Raw genomic sequence first — 25,409 nt, 5'->3', positions numbered from 1 at the left:
GTTTGTTATGCAAGAGGGTCACTTTGCATCTGTTACTTGCTATTGCTGTTTTTTTTTGCAACAATGTGTAATTCAATTTGTTCAAATAACGTCGGTGGACATCTGCAGTAACAGTTTTACTCTATTTTATCAGCTTATAATACACCACACTTTGCTGACCGCACACGTTTTATAATTATCAATATTTTATTTCGGCGTCGATTCGGATGGATCTCCCGGGCTAAACCATGACTTTTTGCGATTGGGATTGTCGTAGTAGATCCACAAGAAATCTTTTTCCCTGACAAGCAATGAAACGGCGATGTTGAAATGGTGCGAAATGACATTTTCAGTAAATTTGTGTGGTAACCATTTTCTTTTAATTTTGGATCTTTCATATCTATTATATCCTATTGATAGTATGTTGATTATGTTTTAGCTGATTATTGAAAAGTAGTCATAAACAAAAAAAATCTATTTCTCAACTTCTTTTCATTTTCGAATCCCTAAGACCTAATTTAAATCAACCTTTAAGAAAAGGGTGAAAGATTGGATCAAACGCTGGTGTAGGTGAATTGTATTAGATAAGACTTGTAGATGTTGTTTGTAGATGATAAAATTCATTTTATAAATGAAATCAAAATAATGTTTTAAACAATTATAATGCGAATTGTGACTTTTTTAAGTAAACAATATTATGAGACTGTGTTGTTAGTAACTTTGCTGTTAGTCTATTTTGGTGACAGAAAGAAATATTTTTATTTACACTCCAGTCAACTAGCAACTATAACGTTAAGTTAACCACAAGTTGCTTGTAACTCAACCCAAACGCTGCATATCAAATATCAAAAGAAATAATCGTAAAATTACCGAATACAATTACAGCGTTGTTTATACGTTATGTTAAAACATCGACACTACATTTTTGTCAAACCTACGTTTTATCACTATCGGTCTGGTAAGTCTACCGGTTGATTTACATAAAGTAAAATACATTTTTCGACGTCGTCTACTCGTAATTTATTTTGGAAAATTTAACTCTATCGGACATTACCACCACCGACGACGAGCAGCCCGACTTGCAGCAAGTACGGTTCGTGTTGTTTCATTTTCGCCTTCAATTCAAATTTATTTCGATCGCCGTGTAGTCGTATCGTTATCTCCAACCAGACCGCTATCGGGAACAATTCGACTCGTCGCTGATGACGTAACGAACGTAAACAGTATCGCACACTATACGAGGGTCCCCCGGTACCTCATTCGCGGTCCAACACGCGCCCAGGTGGTACCACTGCTGCCCAGCGCGGACGCGTGCGCCGTTGCCACCTCCTCCGCGCGTCTCCGATTTACGACGAAAACAGGAACAAAAAAAAAACATAACACGAACCGCATAGTGTGACACTTTTTTATTAAACGTCTCGCGTACGCTCGCTCGCAAGTCGGCAGTCGGGTACCACCAGAACCGGTGGAATTTCGAAAACGCGTCCCCCATTTTCGGGATCCGTCCTGTTTTGGAAATCGGCGCCGCCGCCAGTTTCGTAATTGTCGCGCGACAGTGGGTGAACGAGAAATGCGGGCCGTTGTCGGACATTTGGCAACGTCGCGGCCGACCCGCTGATTGCACTTCCTGTCGGCGGATTGGTGTGACGTCACGGTAATGACGTCCGAGGGCGGCGAAGAACAGGATTTGTCGCAGGTAACTTTTCTGTAACCATCCAAGTCGTCCGTTTTTTGACCGGTCTTGTCTACGGGACGTTTTTTTAAATTCAAAACTTATTCTCCGATTCCGAAACGCACCATTAATAAGTATCGATTAAGTTTTTTAAATAAAATTCTGTTATCCCTATATTTAAACGCGCACCTCATATGTTGTCATACCTTCTCGATTAACCCGATAATATTTTTATTGGTTGTACAGAGTTAAATATAATTGTTCATATAAAATAAACAATTTACAACTTTATAATTTTTTTAATTAAGTTATCTGCAGTTTTTACAGAATGAGTTATTGTGAATATATTTACAGTAACTTAATTATGTTAATTATTGTTTTTGCATTACAATTTCAATTAATTGAGTTCGTATTTATTACAGTGCGAATGTTCACCGATGGTTACGATTTTTCTGATAATAATATAAGTTATCATACCACATTCAGGAATTTAATTAACCTAGTATATTTAATTTAATTATTTATTAAAAAACCGAATCGATCGTAATACGCAAAAAAGCGAAATTAATATAGGTTTTTCAAATACGTGATTCTTTCCTGACAAATGTAACATAGTTGCCAATTTGTACTGAGAATGTTTGAATTTGTCAGTTTTAAATTGTGAATTTGTGGCGCTGTCAAGATTATAAGAATTTTAGGTTTAAAATATGATTTCAGTTTTTAATGAACTTATTGTTATGATAATTTAATATATTTAATATTCATTAAATATTTACATAGATTTTTTTTAATTACAACAAATTAATTAATCCTAGAAATGTATAGTAAAATAAGAAAAACATATACAATCAATTATAATGTGACAAAAATCGAATGAATACAGATTTTTTCAATACCTGATTTTTCGAAATGTCAAGGAGTTGCCACGTTGTTACGTTTTCCTTAAGATTTTGTCATTTAATGATAGATAATATAATTTAAAATCTGATTTCTAAATTAACCATCTTGTGTAACTTATATCAAGTTATTAATAACTGATTTTTATATATAACTAATAACTGCGTTATACACTATATTAATAATACTAGAACAAGATTTTGAATACAACTTTTTGATTTTGATATATGTGAAAAAAATCAACATTTAATATCTTATTTTCAATACCAGCATTTCAGAATGTTAAGAAGTTGCCACGTTGTTACGTTTTTGTTAAGATTTTGTAATTTCTCATTTCTAAATTAATCATCTTGTCAGGTGTACTGGAAAGCTATTAGCGGTTTTTCTAACAGATCGCTAGGCATATGTATGCAATGTTATTATTTGACACGTATGTCATAAAAAACAAAATACAAATTTCCTATCATTTTTAATCAAAAGAAAAATGCCGCTGAAAGTCATCGTTTACTTGTAGAAACTTACAGTGAGTCTGTCCTAATCTTAAAAACTTGTGAGGCATTGTTTCGAAAATTCAAAAGTGGTGATTTCGATGTGCAAGACAAAGAACGTTCTGGTAAAGCGAAAAAGTTTGAAGATGTGAAGCTGCAAGAGTTATTGGATATGACCCAAACAAAACTCAAAGACAATTGACAGAAGCGTTAAATCAATCGTATCAAGGAACGATTAGCGACTGATTACGAGCAATGAGGAAAATGCAAAAGATGGGAAGATGGGTGCCACATCAATTGAATGACAACAAAGTGAAACAAAATGGCAAATAGAAAATCGAAAAATCGTCTGTAAAATGGTACTTCAAAGTGATTTTACAGCACGATAAGGCGCCGTCTCATAAAGAGAAACCGATCAAGGTAGCGTTGAAAGCGCTTTGATGGTAGATATTATCGCACCGGCCGTGTTCTCCAGACTTTGCTCCGTCCGACTATTAACTTTTCGCATCAATGGGACATACGCTTGCAGAGCAACACTACGCCAATTTCGAAGAAGTTAGAAGATATCTCGATGGTTTTGCTCAAAGGACAAACAGTTTTTTTGGAATGGCATTCATAAATTGCCTAAAAGATGGTCAGATGGTCAATACGTTGAATAAATAAATGTTTTCATTTTCCTAAAAATGATGTTTTTTTCGAAATAAAAACATTAATGACTTTCAGGCTGGTATTTCAAATTATTAATTAAGAGATAACTGTTTTTTAACGAATTGAATTACTTCATTATATATCATATTAATAATAATAATATCTTAACTAACTATAATATATATATATAAAGATACGTCACCAGATTACCACGATTGCTTTAAAACTTTTTTATGTCATATTGAGAATTCTCGCTAAACTAATGCCTTAACTCTTAATGTTGTCAGGATTAAATTGTCAGAATTTTCCCAAGATATGTAATGTTATACCATATGTATTTTTTAAATAAATGATTTGTTTTTATTAATTTAGGATTTAAAATAAATTAATTAAACTTTGTCATACTATCATGATGTTTCTGATAATGTTTTACTTATCATACTAATGAATATCAATTAATCTATTGCAATTAAATTTAATTAATTGGCACAATATAATTAGCGAAAATAAAAATCGATAAGGTTAAGATTATTGCCGTATGGGATTTTCCTAATAAAACTGTAATTTGGTACTTAAATTATTCTATTTTAATTTTTTTATGGTCTAAATTTCATTGAACGTTGTCATATTCTTACAATTCTGATGATTATTTTGGTTATTATTATTCTGTCATGTAACAAACTAAATGTCATGTATAAAATGTAATATTTTTCTTATCGCGCTTCCATAAGGTTCTTGATTTTTATATATTAGACAATTTTTTTAAGTAATTCTTAGTTATAATTTAAATCATCAATTAATATCCAAGTTATAATTTAAACTTATTTATCGTTCACATCATCGACTATTCTTGGCAAGACAACCTAACTGCCCAAGCCTGATGTTATGAGTATTATTATATTTAATATAGTCAATATAAATATTTACCCTTCTCTCATAAACATCAATAAGAATAAAATAATAATGTAGATTATTAAACATTTTCTCAAGGATACATTAGAGTGTAAGTGATGTAAACATTTAATGTTTATATGTTCATAAATATTAGGGGAATAAGTTATATTTTATGACACAAAAAAGCAACACAAAATTAGTGTGGGGCTAACGTAGAATTGTAATTATAAAATTGTAGTTATGATTGATTCAATTGATGTATGTTCTAATTATTTTTCAATTTTTTTTTAGAGTTAGTCAGGAACTGTACTATTGTTCAAAATTTTTATTATAGAATAACGTTATTTCATCAAAATAAAACTATTTTGTAATCAGTAATTTTAAAAGAAGAAAGGAACGATTACACAACTTTTTTTTACAAATTTTCTAATAATTTTTTAAAGTTTTGGTTATGGTTTTAATATATTGTTACAAAATACAATATTTTGTAAAATAATATCTCAGTATTGTGTTAAAGGATATTTCTTAAGAAAAGAAGTAAATAAATTAGTGTTTCATAAATGACATATAAAGTACGAATTATTACAATATCAGTTGATGTTATGTTAAAATAAAATGAAGTTAAATCCAAATGTTTTATTCACAGTGTTACTATTTTACTTTTTAGATAGTTATCTATACAGTTTTCCAGAATATAGAATAGTTTTCAATAACAATGTGTAGAAAAACATATTTTTTTATTTAATTGTATAGTTTTCATGGATATATAGTCTGACTTTATGGTTCCCGATTAACTTTGATAAATGCTCAAAATATGTGATATCGGTAAGTGCAAATGACAATAAGAGCTATGTCTCGGGTGAGAGGTGATACGATTGGGCACTATTTAAAATTTTCTGTGGATTTTACATAATGTGGCCAGGTGTTGTCATATGACAGAATCACCTTGTAGCTTTTCTATTGATTTGAAGTAGTATTTTAGTCTATAAATTTAAAGAAATCGATTTTTTCATAGTTTCAAAGCCCTTTAATACCCTTTAGAGGGAACCCCTAATTTAGAAACAAAATCGCAAACCTATCTCTCTGGCTCCTGAAGGTATCATGCCTCGGTCTCCAATTCGACCGCTGGTTCCAATGGTCAGTCCAAATTAAGCACGCTATTTGCAAAGATAATGGCGTGTAAAGTCTACACTTCCCATTCCTCTGCAGAAAAAATAAACTGTCAATCCCCCAGAAAGCGACTCTATATAAAATGCTGGTCCGTTCAATCTGCCTTTACGGGGCATAGGTGTGGTAAACGTACATCTTCCACTACTCCAAGTGTTCCAATCCAAAAAAATCCACGCGTTACTCAATGCCCCACGGTTTATTAGGAACGCAAATAAAAGCTTCACGATCATGCTCAGTGTGAGGTTCTACCGTGGCGCCTTACAACATAAATATAAGCTGATCAAAACCCTATCCATCCATAAATCTTGGTAGTTAAACCAAATACCCAACCCCAATCATATCCCAGGGTCTCGTCGCCCGCAAAACCCAATTTTCCTGAAACCGAAGCGACATCAGCAAAAGACAATTTCTAGCTGGTCACTATGAAAACAAAAACAAACCTATCTAACGAGATGGTAACACTAATTTATAATAGAAGAATATAGTCCCAAAATAACAGGCCTACAAATTAGTTTTAAATTATTTAACCTAATCTGAAACTTTATTGTGAAAAATCGGTATAATTTATTTTATTCAAAATATCGTCCATCAATAATCGTTATGTTTTCATATCTTTCTGGCAATTTACAGATCCATCTCGAAGGAACGATATTTTTTGGCTCTAACCATGAACCGACCCATTTTTTAAGTGAACCACTGCTCAGGTAGGTTACCACTCAAATGTCGGAACAACTAGTAATCAGAAGGAGTAAGATCCGGGGAATACGTCGGGTGTGGTAGCACTTTCCATTTTAATGTTTCCAAGTATATTTTCAAAACATGTTGCAAAACTGGTCGAGCTTTGTCATTGTCATTTTTTTGCACAGTGCTCTGCTCAAAGGCATCAATTTTAGTTGATGGCGATCTCCGTTGATTGCTTCATCGAGCAATGCCTTCCATTTTTTTCTGACCGTCCAGGACAATTTTGTCTTCGGTGTCACAATCACCACTTTCAAAACTTCGAAGCCTGTATTCACATGTTGATATCGATAGAGCATGGCTATCATAAGATTCACACAGCATTAGATGATCTTTTTTTTTAAATTAAAGTAAAAAAGCGTAAATGCAATTTACTTGGTGCAAATTCAGACATTTTCAATGCAATGACATTTTTTTTGCATACTTGTATAGGAAATGACGTACTGAGAACTGAAGGCTGTCAGTGAGGCTTCAACATGAAGTTGGTTACAAACGTACCAAATGAGATTTAATATACGGTAACACTATCTGATATAAATTTTTTTTAAAATTTTTTTAAATATATAGATCTGATATAAAAAGTAACCTTCATATTTATTATCTATTAATATCAAAGCCATAATAAGGCTTATTTCCAGAAGGATCTCTTAAAACTAAAGCCATAATGAATGTTGTGTTTGTCTGTTTGTTATTATTTAACCAGTTTTTTAACGTTTTAAATATATCCTTGTTTATATTTTCGACGTTTCCATCTAAACGGAATATTTAAGGTAATAAAAATGAAGACGTAAACATTAAAACGTTCACGGAGACACGTGGCGTTTCCTTGTAAGTGGTAAGGAGAAGTCGGTTTCGTGAACTCGTCTGTACTTTAATTACTTTCAGGATGTTCGAAAGTAGTAAAATCTTAATTTGAGGTGATAAACGTAACAGGTACTAAAACTATCCTTATTTTCAGTTGCTAACTGCTTCTTACTTGTTTAGGTGGGTGTTTAGTCACGAGAAAACGCTTAAAATCATCTAAATTCGATAACGTGTCTGTTTAAAATGACAGAAATATGTTGTAATACCGGTCATATATCGAAAAACTTTCTAACATTTATGCAATGTTACGATTAAAACAAGGAAATTGCCGGCTTGGTGGCGCAGTGGTAAAGGCGTCCACATACTGTTGCGATAGTCCCGGGTTTGAATCCTGCTGGTGCATGGTCATAAATGTACGATATCTGTGATTCTTTTTAGTATTTGTGATTATCCTAGGCAAGAGTGCAAAATCGGACAAGAAAAAAAATTCCTGTCACGCCAGTAACCAGACTGAGTAAGACCGGGTGTCCTGGGATGATTTCTAAGTTGGTCACTCGCCAGTCGGCAGGCTTAATGCTGAGGACCGTGGTACGGAGCCCACGTTAAACTTTAGGCCCAGTCCAGATAAACCTCTAGTTGATAAATTTAGGCCCAGTCCAGATAAACCTCTAGTTGATAAAAGGAGATTTTAAAGTGTATGTTAAAAAAACAAGGAAATTTATTGTTTTTTTTTCTCAATTCAGAATTTCTTCTTACACAGTCGCCCTCTGTTATGGATAATCTATATATATCGAAGTTATAAAAATGCGTTATGATAAATACCAAATTTATTGTTTTAAACTATTGACCACTTTGTTAATATACATCTTGTATAACATTCAGTGGGAAATTCGTCCTTCAGTGGGAAATTCGTCCTTATATGCTCTTAACACGAAATATAAAAACGTATAAAACTATCAATTTCAGTATCTCAGATCTATAAAAAGACCTTCTTACGTATACGACTTTAATTACATAGTAGGTCAAAAAATCTTCATATTAACACAGAACAGACGAACACAGTTGAAATGTATAACAGAATAAATGAATTGATATCTTAGAGAATTACATAGCTGTCCTGTGTTGAAGACAACTTGCCGTAAGTTTGGACATTAAGACATTTTTTACAATTTTAGTTCTCCATTTAGGATAGAATATATACATTATTAATTATTTTTTATAATACATATTATTTTTGTAAAATATTTGTAATTTATCTTGCAATAATTATCTTTTTCTACTAAAAAACGCCACATATATATATGAATATACGCCACAACATCATCTATAATAAAATTTGGATGTCTACGCAACACTACATAACCAATATGGCACGCAATCAAAATGGTAGCAGGACTTTGCCCCACCTGTTACTTAAAAAAGTATTAAAATTAAAATGTATGGATTTGATCATCGCTGGAGTTTTAACATTCCTGTTATTTCCTATCCGCTATGAAAATATTTGATATGCAATGCAACCAAACCAAACCAAAACTGTAAGGGAATAATACGCAGAAAACTATACGTTTACAAAGGGAAAGTACTAAATAGCAGGTAGTAAAGCGCACCGAAAATCTATGTTCAGTTAAATTGGTTTGATATTTGATCGGTCTGATTCCAAATTGGAAATGGCGATTCTCAATAAAAATGTCGTCTTAAAATCAATTTTTTTTAAATCGTTCATATGTCAACATTCATTCGAATTATGTTTTGATTATTTCAACTACCTAGATTGTACTCAACAATGTTCACACAAGTGTACTGGAAAATCGAAACAGGTGTCGCTAGGCATAAAGATGCAATGTTACACTTTGATACATATGTCATTTTATTCTACTATATTTTGGACTGAAATTTATTTTGAAGTAAAGAAGTAACACAAGTAGTTTGAAAGTAACACCGTCATAGATTTTATACCTCTTTGAAAATATCAAATTTCGTGAAAACGTGCGGCACGCATTACATTTCTTATTTAATGAAAAGAAAAAAGCCCAATGGGAAAATCCAAAAGATGGGACGATGGGTGCCATATTAATTGGATGACACGCAAGACACTTCAAATGTATGATCTGAATTAATTGCTGCGTCGAATAGTGACAGATGACGAAAAGTGGATTTATTTGAAAACCCTAAGCGCAAAAAATCATGGTTATCACTTGGTGAAGCCCGTCCATCGACTCCAAGGCCAAATTGTTTTTGTCGCAAAACAATGCTCTACGTTTCAGAGTCGCGTGGTGTATTACGAACTATTGAAACCTGATGAAATGGTTAATAGTGATCGCTAACGAGAGCAAATGATCAATTTGAACCATACATTACTCGAAAACCATCCAGAATGGGCCTGAGAGCACGGTAAAGCGTTCTTATAAAACAAACTCGGCCAAGGAAGCGTTGAAAGTACTTCGATGGGACATATTATCGTACCCGCCTTATTCTTCAGACTTTGCCCTGTTCGATTATCAACTTTTTGCATCAATGAGGCACGCGCTTGCGAAGCATCACTTCGCTAATTTCGAATAATTTAAAAAATAGCTCGATGAAAGGTTTTGTTCAAGGGTTCTCTTAATGGGTTATCCTTTTCTAAAAAGGTTTGATAGGCTTCGGTAGCAGATTTCTTCAAAACAAACAATAAATGTAAAATGTTATGAGTGACGTGTGAATAATGTAAAAATAATAATTTTAAAAAAATTGAGTAACAATAATATTAAACGGAAAAATGTTTCTTATGTACATAAATGTCAAAACCATAATAGTTGTCCCCATTAGTACGGCAGCACATTTCATCAAAACAAAGAATAAAAGTAAAATGTTTTGAATAATGAAAAAGTAATAAATGACAAAAATACAATTTTGAGCAACTCAATAATATTGAAGGGAAAAATGGTTTTCATATACGGAAACCATCTTATTTAATAGTTTTCTACATTGGTACTTCACATTTTCACCAATAGATATCGCTGACCTAAATCCAAGTACCTAATTGAATAATTTATAGCATAAAGTGGTTACAGACAAATTAATACAGATAGATTATATTATCGACTAGGAATTATTAAATTAAAATGTACAGATTTTTTTAACACTTATTTGGTTACGCGCTTGTTATAATTTGGCATTGGATAGACGAAGTTTTAGGTTTGTTGACGTAAAACACGTGGACAAACAACAGGTACTATGGGCCTACCCAAAACTTATTTCACGTAGAACCGTTAATTATTTTGTGATCATATTGTACCGGATGATTTATAGCTATGCTTTTCCCTACGACTGTATCTGTTGAAACTCGTCAGTACCACTATTAATTGGAAAATACTGAATCTAATAAATAAAAGTAAAGTGTTTTGAGTGATGAAAAAGTAGTAAATGACAAATATACAATTTTGAGCAACTCAATAATATTGAAGTGAAAAATGGTTTTCATGTACGAAAATGTCATAACCATCTAATTTAATATGTTTCTACATTGGTACTTCGCATTTTCACCAATAGACGTCGCTGACCAAATTGGAAGCACTTATTGAATAATTTATAGCAAAAAGTGGTTACATAGAAATTAATACAGATATATTTTTGACTAGGAATTATTAAATTAAAATACACAGATTTTTTTAACACTCATTTCGTTACGCGCTTGTTATAAATTGGCAATAGATTGACGAAGTTTTAGGTTTGTTGACGTAAAACACCTGGACAAACAACATGTACTATGGGCCTACCCAAAACCTATTTCACGTAGAGCCGTCCTTTTAAAATTTATATTGTAAAAGTAGACCGACTTTAATTATTTTGTGATCATATTGTACCGGATGATCTATAGCTATGTTTTTCCCTACGACTGTATCTGTTGAAACTCATCAGTACCACTATTAATTGGAAAATACTGAATCTTTGTTTTTAACACTTTATAGCATGATTACAGACATTTTACTACAGATATATTACATTATCGAATAAGAATTATTAAAATAAAAAGTATAGATTTTTTTAACATTATTAAATTAACAGATTAAAGTAAATATAATCAAACACAGCCCTAACCTACAAACTATTATGACTGTGAACTTAATTTCAAGTCCTTCGATAATATATACATTAGATCTGTCATAATGTTAAAATACATTATATTTTATAACATAATTTTTGTTTATTTTATTTAGATTAAAATTTTGTTGTGTGTAAAAATCGTCCAGTTATCAGATGTATGCACATTTCTTGAAAGCAGTAGTGATAAGCAGGGGTGTGCAACTGCAATGGTAAGTACTGGGGCAAAGTTTCGCTTAGTCCAATCATTGGCGGCGCTGATAACGCGAATTTGATTGGTTAGTTTAAAATAGTTATGTAGAAACCTGTAAGGAAAATACTTTGCTTTGATTGGTCTACCATTTCCCCTGATTATTTTGTGACGTCACATTTATTGGCCAATAATATTTAAATAAAAATCAAATTTAAATTTTAAAATTAATTTATTAAAATAAAATCCTATACAAATATACATAAGTGTAAATAATATAAATATATATAAACAAAAAGCAAAAAAAAAACAATTATGAACTCTATTCTCGGCAATATTAAAATATCTATAATTCTTCTATAACGCCTTCCCATATATGTTTAGTGCCATCAATTTTATCGGATCTATTAGAGTTCTAACTTATCTTGATATATTGAAGGTAAACTTTAAATCCTTCCCTGTTGATATTGCATTAACTTCATTAAACCAAAAATACAACCACACTTCATAATAATTTAAAATTTGGTCTTGAAAATCATTATGGATTGGACAGTTGAAACACTAAAAATTTATGTGTTTTTTAAAAATATTTAGATTTTAGAGTATTTAATCTGTGGAACTACTTAATATAGAATATAGACAAATATTGCATGTTGTCTCTTTTTCAGAAGTTTTGTTAAATAGCCTGAAATAAGACTAAAATACAATATTAGACTCGTTTTCCTCAGAGCAAAATTCTCTGGAACTGAAAATATAGACTCAACTGGTGATTTAACAACCTCAAGTGGTACTAGATCTCCCGTTAAAAAAGAATATAAGTTATCTAACATGTTCATCTACTTCACAATTTTCTCCGGGAGAATGATGTGAAAAAATTGAAGTGATGAGCCCTTTTAAAAATTTCTCGAACATACTAGGGGAAGGATGCTGTTTCTACCTCCATGATCTCTAATAGATCCAACAAAATTCTTTAAGCAATCTTGATTAAGATTTCTTAAACAAATGTAGTTACTTGTAAATTTAGACAAAATAGATATCTTTAAGGTAATAAATCCCCTAAATGTAGCAATTAAATTTATTGATGGCACCATAACAAATATTTTCTTAACAAGGCAATCAAATTTAAATATATAATTCCTCTACTATAAAATGATTGAACACTGATTGTTCCAAAAGTTAAAGTATTGCAAATATTTTAGGGATATTTTACAATTAAAAGTAGTATTTATTACTACTAATTATCCAGTTATATTAATTGTTACCTTCTTGTAAGACTTCTTTATGTAGAGACATCACATTGACAGCATACGAACAACTTGGTAGATTAATTGAATTTTATTACTACTAACATCTTCATAAGGTTTTGAATTTCTGTAAACAAAAAATATATAAACAGACATGTAGTAGATAGATAATTTTATATGTACCTGATAAAACCAATGATGGATACGCATTTACCTTAATACCTGTTCGTGAAGGATAATTCTAAATTTTTCACTAAAATGTCCATAACAAACACCATGACGTTGATATATTTGCATTGTGGTTTATCCAGGTAACTTACTACTATTTACTTGATCAACCCATTTTTGGAAAGGAGCGAGATCATTCTTTGGGAAACGATGTCTAATTTCCGTAGTAGAATTTTACTCCGGTACACTACATCTTTTACTACACTGACGCATTGTCATTAATTTTTATATTATTACTCCATAATAATTAATGTAAAACAGAAAATATGCACAACGTAAAACGAAAATTTCGTGATCTAAACAAAAACCATAACCTACAAACAACAAACATAAAAATGGACGACCATAGAAAATGCTGATTCCACACAATTTGATCAACCAATCACATTTCATGTTAGTGGCGGCACCAGGAATTTAAACTAGCCAATCACAATTTGCGATCGCAGCGCTACAGTTGATTGAACTAAACAAAACATTTCCCCAAGGTCGCCTATACCGTGAAATTTCTATTTTTTCTATGGTTATAAGAGGTTATAACTAACCTGTAAACTATTGTGGCTGTATAACTAACTGTAGTTTTTAGATGTACTATAATGTTAAAATAAATTATACTTGATAACATTTTTGTTCAATTATTTTGTTTAGATTAGAATTTTGTTGTATGTCAAAGCCAAAGTGAACTAAAACTCAAGAGTTGATGCGGCAACATTGTGACCTTTTGACGTCACAAATTTCGATGACGCATGGTTTTATCAACGTTTACTTGTAGACTTTCAACCGTCCATTTGGCAACACGGCGCCATTGTATCGATATAATGATAATGATAATTTTTATGACGTTCAATTCGTCTACCCATTTCCGTGCTTCTTTGATCTTTCGGAAAATACAAGCAGCCCAAGGCTTTTGAGTAAATTATATATGGTACTATTTTTTTAGATTTTTTTTTCTTTGAAGTTTAATAAAAATATTAAACTTAATAAATTTATATTGTCTACCAATTTGGGTACTTCTTTGTAATTTTTTGAGTAATTTAAACATGGTACAATGTAGACATTTTTTCTTTGAAGTTTTGTTTACTATTTAGATATTTTTTGTTCATATTTTATAAAAATAGCTTAAATTTGATAGGTACGAGTGCTTAGAAATAATTCCATTCTGAATCCAAACTATTAATATATAGGAATGATACCTTCACCAGAGATTAGGAGGTACTATGATTTCAAAAAGTCCGCTTTCTTTATGGTAGATGTGTCGGCCGGCGAGAAAAATATCGATATTTCGATATTTTGTAAAAAATATCGATATATTGGAGGAAAAAATTATCGAAATTTATTTGCAATAAATGCAATATTTTTAATAGACCTTTAAAGACACTAAAATACACTAAGCCTAAAAAAATGATTAAGTACCAATTTTGGTACCAATGGTAATTTTTCGTATACTACTTTTTTTATAGTAAACATTTAATAATCGCTTTAAACTTACTAATTATAATTTCAACGCTGATAAGAATAAAGGATTCCGAATAACGCATTTTTATTGATGACATAAGCAAAAAAATTAAACTATTAATTAAACTTTATCAGAAGGTATTTTCGTCAATTTTAAGAGTCAAGTTGGAGATTGGTTAAAAGACAAAGATATAGACATTCCAACTATCCATACTTTTGTACGGGAACGTACAAAATATAGGATCAGTTTGATTATCGTGTTTGCAGCAGGTAGGGAAATAATTGTATTATTGCAGTATCGTAAAAATGTCTCCTTTAAATACAATAATTGCAAGGGGTACGTTTTAGTTTAGCATCAGTGCTCGAACTGCAATGATGAGTCTTGACTTAGTTCAAGAGTAAAGTGTGGGTGAGTGAAATCAATAATGTATACTTACTATGGACAATTAGTGAAGAAGGATATGAAAAGCGTTCAAACGAGTGATACTGAAAATCCTGTAAGTATATAAAAAAAATTGAATCTTTGCGTCAATTTTTAAAAATGTATACGTGAATATTATATACTATTTTAACGTCAACGTAACTCGTTCTATGAACAAAAATTTAATTTTTCGGTTATATTAATATTGTGTTTTATTTTTTATTGGTAATATAACAAAAATTTTAAAACTGTTACTTAAATTTTATCAGAAGATATTTTCGTCAGTTGGAGATTGATTAAAAGACAAAAATGTCGTATGCAAAAATGTAAACATTCCAACTATCCATACTTCTGTACGAAAATATACAGAAGAGGAGGTAAAGGTTGTTTATCGTATTTGTGCTAATAAAATTCTATTGGAGGAAAAAAACTAGTAATGATCATAGTAGGTAGGGAAATAATTGTATTATTGCAGTATCGTAAACATTTCTCCTTTACAATTCTTCAATACAACTACTGAAAGGGGTACGTTTTAGTTTAGTATCAATGCTCGAACTGTTATAATCAGTCTTGATTTAGTACAATAGTAAAGTGTGAGTGAAATTAATAATGTATACTTAAAATGGACAATTAGTGAAGAAGGAAATGAAGAGCGCTCAAACGAGCGGTACTGACAATCCTGTAAGTATATATAAAAAATTGAATATTTGCGTCAATTTTTAAAAATTTATACGTGATTAGCTTCAAATATCTTAATTTAAACTTTGTTTGTGAAGCGAATGTGTAGAGCACAACCAATTTATAATTATGATTAGGTTATTTTTTTACATTTTAAGTGTACATAAACTATCGTGTTGATAACACATGGTTCGTATATTTATATGATATTAGTTCAAAAATAATATAAAAAATCATTAAGGAGCCTAGTTTGCTTTGATACTAATGGAAATTATATGTTTCGAACAATACAAGGGGCCGGAAGCTTTTATGGAAATTACAAGTAGTTTTATTTATATAGTTTTTCTTTAAATTTCATTGAAAATAGTGTAAATTGTTAAATTCAATGCATCTACCAATTTCTGTACTTCTTTGATGTTTCGGATAATACAAAAAGCCGAAGGCTTTTGAGGAAATTATAGGTTGTATTATAAAATAAAGGGGAAACTGGACTCGAAAAGTTGTAAGAAATGTCTTACGTAATATGTAAGGTAACAAAAAAAAACAAGTAAAAATAATGTTAATATTTTCGTGTTAATTCATGTTATTCATTTCGGAATCATTTTTGTACATATTATAATAACGAGGGAAGGTAATTAAAATAGGGCTATTTTAACGTTAACGTAACTCATTCTATGAATAAAAATTTAATTTTCCAGTTATATTAATATTATGTATTATTTTTTTATTGGTAATATAACAATAATTTTCAAACTATTACTTAAATATTAAATAATTTAAAACTATTACTTAATTTTATCAGAAGATATTTTCGTCAGTTTTACGCGCTGGAGATTGATTAAAAGACAAAAATGTCGTATGCAAAAATGTAAACATTCCAACTATCCATACTTCTCTACGAAAATATACAGAAGAGGAAATAAAGGTTGTTTATCGTATTTGTGCTAATAAAATTCTATTGGAGGAAAAAAACTAGTAATGATCATAGTAGGTAGAGAAATAATTGTATTATTGCAGTATCGTAAAAATTTCTCCTTTATAATTCTTCAATACAACTACTGCAAGGGGTACGTTTTAGTTTATTATCAGTCCTCGAACTGCGATAATCAGTCTCGATTTAGTTCAAAAGTAAAGTGTGAGTGAAATTAATGATGTATACTTACAACGGACAATTAGTGACGAATATTAAGAGGGCTCAGGCGAGCTATACTGAAAATTCTGTAAGTATAGAAAAATTGTTGAATGTGTGCGCCAATTTTTAAAAATGTATACTTGATTAGCTCCAAAAATGTTAATCTAAACGAAGCGAATGTGTAGAATGCAACCAATTAATAATTATGATTAGGTTATTTTTTACATTTTAAGTGTACATAAACTATCATGTTGATAATAAATGGTTCGTATATTGGTAATCGTGCAAAAATAACAAATAATATAAATAATCAGTAAGCGGCCGGGTTTCCTTTGATACTATGGAAATTATAAATGTTTCACGCACTTTCTCGCTGAGAATACGAAGATCGTAGTAATTACATAATTTTTTTACACTATATTTTTATGTATTGACTTTCGTGTATTTCTTTTTGTGCTCTATATAGCACCTTTTATATTTTGCTATAAATAGAAAAGTGTTTATTCGTGGTTTTTCCAATTCTGGCATCCATTTTCTTCTCTTGAGTTTCATTACATTCGATTTAGATACCCAAATCTTTAAACACCTTTATAAATGTTTTTATATGGATATATACTTCTTCTATTACTCCCAACACCATGGCTTTTGTTATCTTTTATTCATTACCATTTAAAATTCTTTAAGCGTTACATTCTATGTTCTCAGATCTCGATCTATCAGTTGCTATTAATACATGCTTTTTCCATAATTTTTATACTATCATCATGTCATACGTACCTAAAGTGATAACCATTTGCCATTATGATTTAATTAGGCCTAAACATTATGTATTATTGGCCTTTCACAACCTTTTTTTGTGGTCTACACCAAATTCACCGTCCAAATGTGCTTCTAAAATCTTCTTTGTGTATCGTATCTGTAGCCTTATTTAAATTAAAGAATATAAATAAAAATTACATTTATTCGGTTAAAAATGTCTTTAGAAGAATCGTTAATATTTGAACGTTATGTTGTTGGCTGATGCTCAGCCTCATAATATAGCGTTTTATACTATATGATTTGGTTATAACCTAACTTATTTGTGATATAAAACTTTTCCAATAGTCCCAATATCGATAGACTAATGAAATTATTATTAATATATTTTTTATGTAATGGTGTCTTGAATATTGTTACAGATTTTCTGGTTAGTTCCATCATTTATTGGAAATCCTTGAATAAATTTATATATAATAATTATAATCAATTATATAAATTTAATATAATAAATATTATATTACAATAACATATATATATATATATATATATATATATATATATATATTTAATTAAATTGTTGCTGATATAACTTTTTTAATATATTGGAATATGTTAATACAATTTGAATAATGTTACAAAATTTATGAGTCATGTCATTTACTTGAAATTGTTAGAATTTACTTTACATTCTTAATAAATTTGTGACATTAAATTTTTATATATAGCTTTAAGCTTTTAATTTGTTTTTCTGCACATGTGCGACTTTTTGTTCGAGGTTTTACACTACATGAACGTATATATTTAAAAATTAAATTAAATTTAAAAACAGTTATAAAACTATTAATGTAATAAAATAAATAATATGTTTGCGTTATTGAAATATTGGTGATTGCATGTATTCTGATCATTTTGTCTCTTTATAAATCCATATTTATTGAGAAGAAATTGAGTTTGTAATCACTGACGTCGGCAGACATTTGCGGTACCAGTTTCTACTCGGACTAAACCATGGCTTTTATATTTGGGATTACTGTAGTAGATTTACTTTTCACCGCCAATCACAATACGCCATTCAACCACATTTCCTTTAGATCGTTGCTGTATATATCACTTCCTATATCGCAGTAAAATAAACCTGGCTTAAATCTCTTAGTATATCATATCTAACCTTCTTGCTGACTACTGAGCAAGCAAGAAATTGACCAAAAAAGTATTTTTCAAGATAAGGTCACTTTGTGCGATACAAAATCAATTTTACCACCAAACTTATAAAATTATAAATTTATTATTAGGAATTTTTTGGACTAATTTGTTACTAAGATTCGTATAAAACGGCTTTCACAGAATACTATAAAGTTTACTGAAAAATAAAACTCAATAAAAGTAAAGAACCAGCTCAGAGAGCCCAAATAACCATAGCTAAAATCAGCGAATAAAAGTATAAATGTATAAATTATTTGAACATCTTGATTATTCGCCAGATTTAGCTCCCGTTAATATTCACATGAAATTCCTTCGTGAAAAACAATTTTCATGGATACAGGCATTATCAACATTTTCACCATTACTTGCCTCCTAGGAGGCCATAAGAATATTCCATAACTTAAGGAGTTCGTCGGAATAATTGCTCTATATCGATGATTATTGAGATTGAATGTTTCTCTATCACTTATTTCAGATTGATTTAAATTAGTAAGGAAATATCATTAGGAGTTTCATCGAAATCTGAAATACGTGCATTCATAATGAATGCCTATTATTTGAAGATCTTTACAATTATGTTGCGGTGATAGAAAGCTCTTAAATTTTTATCCTGGTAATGGTTCAAACTATAATCAAACTCTCTCTTCATTTGTTGTTCGGTATTATTGTTGATCTTTCGTATAATAACATTTTTATTTCAATTTCAGCAACAAAAATTTCTCAAACGAAGCGCCGATGAATTGGAACCAGGGCCTCTTGACAATTATGAACCACCTGTCAAGTTACAATGCACGACGCAACAGCACGGATCCCATCAAAATGAAGGCCTGACGAAATTTTCGGTAAGCACTGTAAATATCATCAAAATGCATTCATCCAAAATAATACTATTTTTAATTATCATTTAAATTAGTTTATATTTTGTTCGTTAATTTTAATAATTGATAATTAATGTTGTACTACGTAAACAATTATTATGTATTGTATAACAAAGGCTTTTTACAGCTGAATAGTATTAGGTATGGATTTTGATTGAGAAATTCGGTAAATTTTATCAAATCTCAAGTGTGAAGTTTTGCTTTACATAACAGTTCGATACTCTCCACGATACGTAAACTGTAATTTTAAGCTTTCGCTATATTTTGTAGATATACATATGATTTCATCTCTTTTTGTTTTGATAATATTGTTGAAACTACATCTGTAATTTTTTTTGAGTGATGCTTTATTCGATAGAATACAGCACTCGATTAGCCATGGAAAACAATTTTATTTAAATTTAAATGGTTGTCCCGACTTGGGCTTGGCAATAACCCAGTCCGTTAACCCAATTTTGCAGCATATTCTCCATTGTCTTTGGCTTTAATTCACTGATAGTTCGATGGGTATTATACTTAAATGCATTAATATTGTGCATACACCAGAGCATCATTTTCAATATCGCTTTTGCGAAATTTACACCAAGTAGTCACTGTTTCAGGATATAATGACTATTTATGTATGTGAATTAAAAGCGTGTCGATGTTTTAACGGTAATATGTGGCAAGTTGTTCGAGTTATTCACATCACATCTTACAATCTGGCATAATACGCCCTTTTTTCTCTCAAATATCCAGGGCCTATCCTCTGAGAAAACAACCAAAGCCTATGTCCGGACAGCTCACAATTGTAAAATTATTTGCATCGTTTTGCTGTTTCCTAATTCGTTTTCGAAGCATATATGTAACTCCTAACTCTAATACTTCATCAACTACGATACTTTTCCCCGAACTTTTTCCAAATAATACTTAAATATATATTTGGATGGTAATAGCTGTTGAACAAAGCTTTCTGAATTTGTTCTAGTTTAATTTCGATTAAATTACCAGTTTATTTTATTTTCTTAAACTTCCTTCCTTTTTCTTACATTTTATTAATTTCAAGTTATTTTATCGTAATTTGGAAGTAATTAATATTTAGTCAAGTTTCTTTTTTTTAAATAATTATAATACACAATCATCGAAGTTAATATATCACAGTAAATACATTGATACTGTTTTTGTGCAGATTTTATTATTATATTTTAAATATACAGTTCAAGGCTGTATTCCTTAACGGAATAGTGACTCATTGTACTTCTTGTACCAAAACATCCATCAACTGCTTAGTAATGTTGGAAATTGAAATCCACTCTCTACTCACTACTACTCTCTTCACACTCTAAAATTCCCCATGAACTTCGTCACTAAGTCGTCATGAATTGAAATACCGCTCTAGCCAAATCAATGTTTGTGTTTGTTTACCGACTATAGTAGAAAATCTGAAATAAATCGGTCATTTCGTGATTGACCAGGTTGGTATCCAGCTTCGGAAATTAGATGTTCCTTTTTTATTAACTTCTCATAGGTTATTTGGTACGCATTCGTATAAATATGGCTATTTGTAATTTTGTAAATGTGTGTCAGGTAACATATACTATCACACTTTCTACGTTTGTGTAGGTGGATGTGTCGGTTCGTAATTTTTTCCTTTCGGTTTTTTTGATATAATAGCAAGCCTCTATTTTCATTGAGTTTATTGCTCTTTATTTTTTCAATTATTTATATGGCAATTTTAACATTAACATTTCTTGATTTTTTAAACTGCCATTTGTCTCGTTCTCCTTCGTGTTAATCAGTGATAATTATCGTTTGTAAATTACGGGATTTGTGACATGTTAGGGCTTTATCAAAGTTACCGGTAAATCGTCCAAAAAAGCCGATGCATATAGGTGGAGTATATAGCGAATTGAAGTTTGTAAATTTGTAAAATTCGTTTAAAACAAAAAAAGAGACTTTATGCTGTCTCATGTTTTGGGATATTAAACCGATTCAACATATAACATTCGTATTGGGTTGGTGGTGGTGGGAGATGTTGCCGAATCTCTTCAAAATTCTTCAAAACATTAGTTATAATAATTAAACTTTATAAACCGCCAACCCTTTTAAACCAAAAGTCATATTTGATGCGGCAACATTGTCACGTACTGACGCCATACATTTTGATAACATGCATTGGCTGTGTTATTGGCCGGGCTATATATAGTTTCAAAAGAATTACATATGAATATATTGATATATTTTGTCGCTTCCGCATGTCTATAGCATCCGCAACCGGGTATTTTTTTAAATCTGAAGCTTTTTGTGAAAAATCGACACAACGCATTTTATTCAAAGTATTATCAATCGATAGTAGCAGCTTTTTTCCATCGTTCCTGCTATCCAATAGTCTGTCCATTTTTTTGTATATTCTTAAATAAAACGCTGGTAAGATAGGGCTAATGTCGGAACAAGTACCAGGCCTATAAATTAATTTTAAAGGATGATGTTATTGTATATTAAGTTGGATCGATAGACAATACTTTGAATAAAATACATTGCACTGATTTTTCACAATGAAGCTTCAACTGAAAAAAATCTATTAAAAAATTTTTTTCTTAACATGATTTGTTGATTGATTAGACTATGAGCCTAATCTGTTCTGCTTCTTGTCTAACATGATGTTTCCAATTTAACCTACTATCGAGATATATTCTGAGGTATTTAGCTAATTCTGTTTGAGATATCGGGTATCCGTCAAGTGATACAATCAAATTTTGGTCATTTAGCCGCAACTAGAAATTAATATGGACAGATTTGGAGTCATTAAGCGGCATTTTCCAGTCTCTAGTCGGTTTGTAGGTCTTGTTGGCTTTTTCTACAGCGTTGGGCAGATACCAAGTACTATTTCTTTTGTTGTTGTGATGTCAATACTATAGATCAAATACAGGAGTGGTCCCAAAACACCACCCTGCGAGGCTCTAAATTTTCATTGGAAAAGATATGATTCCTGCAGTGGTCAGTAATTCCTCGGTAGCAATTTGCTCATTTTGTAAATTAATCCCAAATGCCATACCCGGTCAATACAGAAAAGGGCAAACAATTTTATATGTCCTTTAATGTTATTACAGGAATATTTTTGTGATTGTTGGTTGGTTGGAGTAGGATTATTCATTGATGTCATCAACATTCATTGAGATGGAAGATTAATGATTTTCCATGAGTTGTAAACTTGAGAAACAGTAAAGAAATACAGCAAATATTTGCGGAAACCACTGATTGTATGTTCTAGAATTTTTAACGAACGTTTATTTTATTATACTGATAAAATAACACGATTCGCAATACAAATCGACGTGGTTTCTATAGACGACGACGTACTCGGCAACATAACTGTTTGCTTTGAACTGATTTTTTTTATTCGGCGCGTTACAAAACGACGAATGTACAATGAGCAGCGGCGCGATTCGTGAATTTTATCCGTTCCGTTTCGGGTTTTCGAGTCCGAGTTCGAGGCGATGTCTCGAATTTGAATATGTTTTTCGGACAACGATGAGGCGACCAAAGGCTGCCAGGTAGATTTTCGCGTTGTTTCGGCGGAAGTAGCTTGATATTTTAATTTTGCTCAAACCGAAATCGATCGCATATTCGGCCGGCGTCTGTAACGATGGCAGAAAAACAGACGACCGTAAAAGGACATTGTCGTGCATGCGGATTGGTCGGAACAACTCATGCGCGTTTATTCTAAACTATAGCTTGACAGATTTCGCAGCCACGCGTTGATTCTAGATCTGGAGAATACCCCCGAAATTATTTTCAATCACTTCTCTTCTAAACAACATCTCTCATTCGGAAAACATGGTCTTTATTATTTTATTATTTTTATATTATATTTTGTTACATAGTTATTTATGTAATATATAACAGGTCAATTGAAAAGTCTCCGACCTGACACATAGATGGCGCTACTAGAATTAAATCCATATGTTTTTTATTTAGCACTAAACCTCAAAAGATGCGTATAAATTTGATAGCTGTCGGATCATTAGTTTGTGAATTATAGCATTTTGAGTAGAGCAACTTTTGTTATTGTGAAAAGAATGGATAAAAAGGAATTTTGCGTGTTGATAAAATATTGCTTTTTGAAAGGAAAAAATACAGTTGAAGCAAAAACATGAGTTTCCGGACACTGTCCCGGGCAAATCAACCAACAAAGATTAGTATGCTAAGTATAGACGTGGTGAAATTAGCATTAGTGAACGCAGTGGACGCCCAAAAGAGGTTGTTACCGCGGAAACATTTAAAAAATCCACAATATGATTTTGAATGACCGTAAATTGAAATTGAATGAAATAGCAGATACTTTAAAGATATCAACTATACGTGTACATCATATGATTCACGAATATTTGGGTATGAGGAAACTCTGTGCAAAGTGGGTGCCGCGAGAGCTCAACAACGACGAGTTTATGATTCGAAACAGTGTTTGAAGATGATCAAGCGTAATAAATGCGAGTTTGCGCGTCGATATGTGATTGTCACAGAAACATGACTCCATCATTTCACTCCGAAGTCCAAGTCCAATCGACAGTCATCCGATTGGACACACACGACGAACCCGCTCCAAAGCGTGGAAAAACGCAACAGTCGGCTGGCAAGGTTATGGCGTCTGTATTTGTGATGCGCTTGGAATAATTTTCATTGACTACCTTAAAAGGGAAATACCATCAACAGCGACAAATACATAGCGTTATTGGACCGTTTAAAAGACGAAACGGCCGCATTTGAAGAAAAAGAAAGTGCTGCTTCACCAAGACAATGCACCGTGTTACAAGTCAGTAAAAACGATGAAAAAAATCCATGAATTGGGCTTCGAATTGCTTCCTCATCCACCGTATTCTCCAGATCTGGCCCTCAGCAACTATTTCCTGTTCTCAGATCTCAAAAGAATGCTCGATGGGAACAAATTTTCGTCGAATGAAGAGGTAATCGCCGAAACTGAGGCCTATTTTGAAGCAAAGGACAAATCGTACTACAAAAATGGTATCGAAAAATTGGAGGTTCGCTATAATCAGTGCATCACCCTCAAAGGGAATTATGTTGAATAAAAAAAAACTAATTTTGCCAAAAAAATATGTTTTACTATGATAGGCCGGGGACTTTTTAATTGACCTGTTATGTATTCAAAAAATATAATTAAATAAAATGAAAATAATTCTTTTTCGGAGAAATAAGACATTAAAGAGAAAAATGGATACAAGGTAGGATCAATTAAATTATTTCTTCTATACCCAGAGAAATTCATAATTTACTGTAGTTCTTTTCGTTCTTTTTTGCGAACATTGCTATACATGATTTTCACAAATCTTTCTCTAAACGCAACAAAAACGCAGAAAACTACAACTGCTTTATGGTCGTCACATGATGAAATTGCTTTCGTTCTCAAGATTTGTAACATGGAAAGGAAATGGACTAAATCAGCGGGTTCAGGAACTAGAACTATTTTTGGCAACAAATCACATAGATGTAGCTATTATTGCGGAGACTCGGTTTTCCCAAAAAATACATTATTATACAGGGTTTATGATGCCTACTAGATACAATACGCTAGCAAACATGCTCGAGCCCTTCCACAGCTTTAAAACAAAAATTTCTGTTAACAAAAGAAATAACAAAAGAAATGGTTCTTGGAAATTAATATATTTTATCCTTTTTGCAATTTTGTTAAGTACTATCTTTCAACAAGTTCACTTCTCAATTCTGAACCTGTCCACTTCTCAACCAATACGCCGCTGTTGGTCTGCTAGGATTTCGAATATTCTTCACTATGTCCAGCCATAATTGACGATTTTAGGTCGATTTGGCGATAGAAATCTGTGACATTTATAGTCATACC

The 25,409-nt window shown here is 31.4% G+C and overlaps 1 protein-coding gene across 8 annotated transcripts in view; it reads left to right on the top strand.

Annotated features, from left to right (window-relative positions):
- Nucleotides 1-25,409, top strand: part of LOC143191328 (uncharacterized) — a 144,538-nt gene that overhangs the window by 102,235 nt on the left and 16,894 nt on the right. For 4 of the 8 annotated variants that reach the window (XM_076396280.1, XM_076396291.1, XM_076396274.1 and 1 more), the window contains exon 3: nt 19,385-19,519. In XM_076396280.1, coding sequence (XP_076252395.1) covers nt 19,385-19,519 — 135 coding nt within the window. Of the gene's footprint in view, nt 1-1,237; nt 1,676-15,445; nt 15,587-16,719; nt 16,804-19,384; nt 19,520-25,409 lie in introns of those variants that run through there. The other 4 variants (XM_076396323.1, XM_076396309.1, XM_076396318.1 and 1 more) reach the window with 3 other exon arrangements.

Source organism: Rhynchophorus ferrugineus, unplaced genomic scaffold (assembly GCF_030347505.1).
Source record: "Rhynchophorus ferrugineus isolate W39M unplaced genomic scaffold, kcgeb_rfMv2 rfM1, whole genome shotgun sequence".
Taxonomy (NCBI): Eukaryota; Metazoa; Arthropoda; class Insecta; order Coleoptera; family Curculionidae; genus Rhynchophorus; species Rhynchophorus ferrugineus.
This window is presented reverse-complemented; position numbering and strand designations above follow the sequence as displayed.